This window comes from Ranitomeya variabilis, chromosome 6 (genome assembly GCF_051348905.1).
Source record: "Ranitomeya variabilis isolate aRanVar5 chromosome 6, aRanVar5.hap1, whole genome shotgun sequence".
In the NCBI taxonomy this organism is placed as follows: domain Eukaryota; kingdom Metazoa; phylum Chordata; class Amphibia; order Anura; family Dendrobatidae; genus Ranitomeya; species Ranitomeya variabilis.
In genome coordinates, this window is record NC_135237.1 from 426,646,131 (window position 1) to 426,652,794 (window position 6,664).

Genomic DNA, 6,664 nt, shown 5'->3' on the forward strand with positions numbered 1-6,664 from the left:
CTCAAGATGTTATTTCAGTGTCTTCTGCATTATTTAAGCTTCATGTCATGTATTACTACTTCAGGTCCTGGACTTGGCATAATACATTGGATACATTTTTAGACTGATGATTTACTGTTCCAGGACCCCTTTAAGTTCTGACATATTGATAGAATACATGAACTACTGTTCATAATAGGTCTGAATACTGAGACCCCATTGATCCATATGATGAAGAAGTTGGTATCCGACATCGTGCAAGTAATTGAAATGTTCCTTTCTGCTCATTGCTATGCTGGGAGCAGTACAGTACTGACAATGTCCAGAGCTGTATGTTTTCTGGTGATTTGCTAATAAGAGTCCCATGATTAATAAATGATGGCAAACCCCAGCCATTAGTTAAGTTAAGTTCACACACAACAGACTCTTTCGTACTAAGGTTGCCGGAAGTGAAGTTTTGGCTGTTACCCACACACTACCTCTGTGCCAGCTGTCTTTTGAGGCTGTCTGCTTTGGTTCGTAGCCTATCAATAACAAATTTGGTGTTATTTACAGTATTCCGTTCTTTTGCCATCTATTAAACTTTAAATGTAGAGCTGTTAACAAGGGTCTTTTTTGTTACTCTTTTCGTAGAAACTGGAAGAAAAGTTTCGTCTAAACAGACGCGAGTTAATGGCATTCGAGTTTCCGGTCCTGGTTGCCTTGGAATTTGCTCTTCACCTCCCAGAGCATGAGGTTATGCCCCATTATAGACGCTTGGTCCAAAGCTCTTAGCACAGGATAAACTTCAGAAATGTCTTCCTCTGGGACATTGACTGAGACATCGCTGCTACTGGACATGCAAAAATACTTAAGTGCCCTTGTCATCAACACACAGTCTAGACAGCCATTGTATCAGGAAAGCTGCTTCTTGCTAAGTAGCTCAGTGGTAACTTCTTACATCACTGAGGGCAAAGTGACCAGATGAACTTAGGACCATCCAGGGTATGGCTGCATTTATTGTGTAGGTGATGGCTGCACTTCTAAAACCAATGGTTTCATTGGTGCAACTTTGGTATTGCTTTATACAAAGACACTATTCCAAATACCTGTTATTGGGACATAAGGTGGGGCAGACGGAAACATGAACCATCCTTCTTTCTCATCTCTCCGCCTTCAGAGCTAAAATTCACCATAAAGCGAAGGAAACTGCGAAGTGTCCGACCTTCTCTCACTGTGTCAAAAACAAACGTGCCAACAACTTTTCTTACACCTTTTTTGTATATGGACTCCATTGTGTGTGTTTCTTTTAACACACTGGTCCATTCTGCCCGACACACTGGAGGATCACCAAAATGCGTTAGTTAGGCAGCACCTATGGGAAGCAATGCGCCATACCTTCTTACTATAGATCGTGAGCATGACACTGGTGGACCAGTACTACAAACTGATTCAGTGTACGATCGGAGGCCGAGCATTTACAGGACTGTCCGAGATTTGGTATAAAGCCACGTCATTTTAACTATTGCACTTTTCCACTATGGAGGAAATGTGTCTAGTCGCACAATTTGTTGAGTCTGTGCTCTATGTTAGAGTGCATATTAAGCACGTTTTCTTGTGCTACGTGTTACGCAGTGTTTGAATAATGTTTCGCAGCTGCCCGTTATGATGTGCTACAATACATTCATCTCCAACATTGCCTAAGTGTGTTTCTATGAAATTCAATGTAACCTAAAGCTATCGAGCATCTGGCAAGACATGAATGCAAGTGCTATTGTACAGTATGGTTTTTACAGTTGTCTCATTTGGCAGCCTCAATTATACTTGACTTTTATACTACAGAAGTAATATACGTAGATGACTGCACTGTCAGTCCATGAAATGTTCACCACATCATAATCTTATTACCAGCACTCGGCTTCGTGAGCCATCTCGGTATGTGGACTATGATGTCGTATGACCCAATCGTAAGGCCATGAAAATTGGTGACATCGTCAATTGCCAAAAGCTGCATCATCCCCAGAGAGTTGGGTACACTTTCCATGCACACTGCCAAGTATACACTACTTTATCTAAATGCTTTCATCCTTAGGGAAATAGGTTGTAGTTTCCTTTATCTTATTTTCAAATGTTTAATCCTTTTTTGAACACTTCACTAATCACTATTAAGGGCTATGATTGGGCATCAGATGGTGAACACTATTCATTAAACGGGTTTTCCACAAACAATGTACCTTTTAATCAATAGATCTTACAATAATAATAATAACTTCCACAATGGAATGTATTTAAATAAAATGTTCCTGTGCTGAGATAATCTTATAAATGTCCCTGCTGTGTACAGTGTAATGGCTGTATCTGACTGTGCGGGGACATGGCCTGATCATACCACAGCTCCTGAGCAGGGGAGGAAGCAAAAGAGTATACAGGCAGGACAGCACGGGGTCACAGCTGATTCTTTCTGTGAGGCAAAACATTTAACTGCCTGCTTTTAAATGTTTTGTACGGTCAGACACAGCCATTACACAGTACACAGCAGGGACACATTTATAAGATTATCTCAGCACAGAAACATTTTATATAATCACATCCAATTGTGAAACTTATTATTCAGAGATCTGTTGATTAAAATTAACTTTGTTCACCCCTTAAAGTAAAAAAAAAAAATGACCACAAAATGTTGTGAATTGATCCATAAATACAGTATGTTGAAATGAATTTGTGCCTTCGACTGATTATATAATTTTAAGTCTAGTTGAATCACACTTTTTTCCTCTAAATTCAAATTTAAGTATGTGCTTTCTTAAATAAAGTGAGAACTGTATTAATCTGAAGTTTCATGAATTTAATTGTATAAATAGGCTCAGATAAGAAAATTTGGATATAAACTGTGTATTTTGATGACATTGTGTTTAACACAACCCGTACAGTTTAGTGCCTCTAAGCCTTAAAATCTAAGGTTTAGAGCAGGGGTGGGGAATCTTTTTTTCTGCAAAGGGCCATTTGGATATTTATACCATCCTTCGGGGGACGTACAAACTCCCCCCCCCCACAAAGTACATCTGGACTCTGGCACTGGTTTCAGGATGTAATCTTTCATTGCATGCTCTTCAGTGTTCAGTAGTGAGCACTGCGTGTATGTGCCAACAGAGCAAGAAGAAATAATGAGCTGGTTGTAATCAAAATACACCTCCGTGCCTAAGAATGCGGACCCTGAGAATCTGCTCGGGGGCCTGACAAAAGGTCATCGAGGGCCGTAAATGGCCCTGGGGCCTGAGGTTCCCCTGCAGCCCCACTCTGTGTAGCAGAGGAAACCAGAGAATTGCAGCTCCTAGTCTCCCATGGAGACTATTGAAGCAAGAAAAAAGTAAAAAAAATGTTTTACAAAATATAAACGTTCAAATCGCCTCCCTTTTGCCCCATTTAAAATAAAACAAAAAAAATCAAATATACACATATTTGGTATCCCGCGTTCAGAATCGCCTGATCTATCAATATATAAAAAGAATGAATCCATTTGGTAAACGGTGTAGCGAGAAAAAAAAATGGAAAGCCAGAATTACGTTTTTTTGGTCGCTGCAACATTGCCATAAAATGCAACAACAGGCGATCAAAAGATTGTTTTACACACCAAAATGGTATCCTTAAAAACGTCAGATCGGCGCCCAAATAATAAGCCCTCACCCTGCCCCAGATCCCGAAAAACGGAAACTCTACGGGTTTCGGAAAACGGCATTTTTAAAAATATTTTGCGAACTTTGGATTTTTTTTTCACCACTTAAATAAAAACTAACCTAGACATGTTTGGTGTGAACTCGTAATGACCTGGATACTCATATTGGCAGGTCAGTTTTAGCATTTAGTGAACATGGTAAAAAAAAATCCAAAAAACAATTGTGGAATTGCACTTTTTTTGCCAATTTCCAGTACACGATAATATGATAAAATCAATGGTGCCATTCAAAATTACAACTCGTCCGCCAAAAACAAGCCCTCACATGGCCATATTGATGGAAAAATTAAAGTTATGGCCGTGGGAAGGGGAGCAAAAAATGGAAACGGAAATACCCCTGGACCTTTAAGGGTATGTGCACATGTTCCGGATTTTTTGCGGTTTTTTGGTGGGTTTCAGTGGCAAAAACGCTTAAACGCATACATTAAGCATCCCATAATTTAGAATACATTCCGCAATTTTTGTGCACATGCTGCGTATTTTTCCGCTATAAAAACGCATTGCGGAAAAATATGCAGCATGTTCATTCATTTTGCGGATTTTGCGCGGATTTCCCGCTATTTGATGCATTGGGAAGCAATGAAAGAAAAAAACGCGAAAAATCCGCACAAAAACCGCGAGAAAAATGCGTTCGGATTTTCTGCAGAAAGTCTCCGATTTTGTTCAGGAAATTTCTGCATAAAATCCTGACATGTGCACATACCCTTAGAGGTTAAAGAGGTTGTGATAACAGGTGAAAAGTGGCTAGTTTTTCTCTCATTTTTTTACTCCTACTGCTCCAGAGTTTGTTTGTTTTTTTCAACCACCATATGGTTCTCAAGATAATCCTTTAAGCATCGCCCCTTTGAAAAAGGCTATAAACATTAGAGCTAAATAAAAAGGTCCATATCTCTGAAACCATATGGTCCATATAAAAGAAATATATATTAGTCAGGAGCAGCAAAATAAAATAAGTGCAAAAACTTTTTTTCCTGGTGACAGGTCCTCTTTAAAGAAAAGACTAAACTTAGTAATGTCAGTAACATCACATATATAGCTATGGAAGCTAAATGGAAGTAGTAAACAGCCTGTGTTCAGAAACACACTGCACTAGCCGAAAGGAAAAAAAACAGTCCAAACCCCAAAGCTTTTAGGGAGCAGGTGCCTGCCTGTGGTTATACAAATCAACGCCTATCTTCAGACCATGGGGTCAGGGCTCAGGGTATCTGCCGGAGAAAATGCACAGTCCAGATGTGATTGAACCTGGTTGTTCAGGCATCCCAATTTGCTTATGGTTAGGTTGGTGCAGCAGATTAAAAAAAAAATTGGTCCATCATGTTCAAGAAACTTATTGGCTGCTACTGGGGACACTTTTTGTAGCAGTAGCGCTGGCATAGGCGATGAAGTGGACAGAAGCCTTACGTCCAGCCGGCATCTGCTAGGTGAATGCTGGCTTCAGAGCTTATCCTGGTAACATGCCAAATTCACCTTCTTTGTATAAGGAAGAAAAAGTTCCCCATTTTGATTTTATAGCATAGCAATCTAGTAGTCAACCCTTTGACGTATCAATGTCTTTCAGCACGTAAGCAACCAAGCATGCAGCTTTCCATGCTCGCCAGTAACCGAGGAACACATCCAACTTTTTCTCTGAGATTGTCCATGTGGGTCTCCAACAGCCCCAGAGCAGCGAGCAAGATTTAGAAGCAGCTCTTTCTACATTCTTTGTTACATAAATATGAGCGTTTTCTCCAATATAAATATACAGTACAGACCAAAAGTTTGGACACACCTTCTCATTTAAAGATTTTTCTGTATTTTCATGACTATGAAAATTGTACATTCACACTGAAGGCATCAAAACTATGAATTAACACATGTGGAATTATATACTTAACAAAAAAGTGTGAAACAACTGAAAATATGTCTTATATTCTAGGTTCTTCAAAGTAGCCACCTTTTGCTTTGATGACTGCTTTTCACAGTCTTGGCATTCTCTTGATGAACTTCTAGAGGTAGTCACAGGGAATGGTCTTCCAACAATCTTGAAGGAGTTCCCAGAGATACTTAGCACTTGTTGGCCCTTTTGCCTTCACTCTGCGGTCCAGCTCACCCCAAACCATCTCGATTGGCTCAGGTCTGGTGACTGTGGAGGCCCGGTCATCTGGCGTAGCACCCAATCACTCTCCTTCTTGGTCAAATAGCCCTTACACAGCCTGGAGGTGTGTTTGGGGTCATTGTCCTGTTGAAAAATAAATGATGGTCCAACTAAACGCAAACCGGATGGAATAGCATGCCGTTGCAAGATGCTGTGGTAGCCATGCTGGTTCAGGTATGCCATCAATTTTGAATAAATCCCCAACAGTGTCACCAGCAAAGCACCCCACACCATCACACCTCCTCCTCCATGCTTCACGGTGGTAACCAGGCATGTAGAGTCCATCCGTTCACTTTTTCTGCGTCGCACAAAGACACGGTGGTTGGAACCAAAGATCTCTAATTTGGACTCATCAGACCAAAGCACAGATTTCCACTGGTCTAATGTCCATTCCTTGTGTTCTTTAGCCCAAACAAGTCTCTTCTGCTTGTTGCCTGTCCTTAGCAGTGGTTTCCTAGCAGCTATTTTACCATGAAGGCCTGCTGCACAAAGTCTCCTCTTAACAGTTGTTGTAGAGATGTGTCTGCTGCTAGAACTCTGTGTGGCATTGACCTGGTCTCTAATCTGAGCTCCTGTTAACCTGCGATTTCTGAGGCTGGTGACTCGGATAAACTTATCCTCAGAAGCAGAGGTGACTCTTGATCTTCCTTTCCTGGGGCGGTCCTCATGTGAGCCAGTTTCTTTGTAGCGCTCGATGGTTTTTGCCACTTCACTTGGGGACACTTTCAAAGTTTTCCCAATTTTTCGGACTGACTGACCTTCATTTCTTAAAGTAATTATGGCCACTCGTTTTTCTTTACTTAGCTGCTTTTTTCTTGCCATAATACAGATTCTAACAG

At 40.7% G+C, this 6,664-nt stretch overlaps 1 protein-coding gene across 2 annotated transcripts in view; it reads left to right on the top strand.

Moving 5' to 3' along the window:
- Positions 1-2,804, top strand: part of CABLES1 (Cdk5 and Abl enzyme substrate 1) — a 135,295-nt gene extending 132,491 nt beyond the window's left edge. The window contains exon 10 of one of the 2 annotated variants that reach the window (XM_077270351.1): positions 613-2,804. In XM_077270351.1, the coding sequence (XP_077126466.1) occupies positions 613-753 (141 nt within the window). In that variant the 3' untranslated portion in view covers positions 754-2,804. The remainder of the gene's footprint in view (positions 1-612) is intronic. The other variant, XM_077270350.1, reaches the window with a different exon arrangement.
- The last annotated feature ends 3,860 nt before the right edge of the window (positions 2,805-6,664 follow it).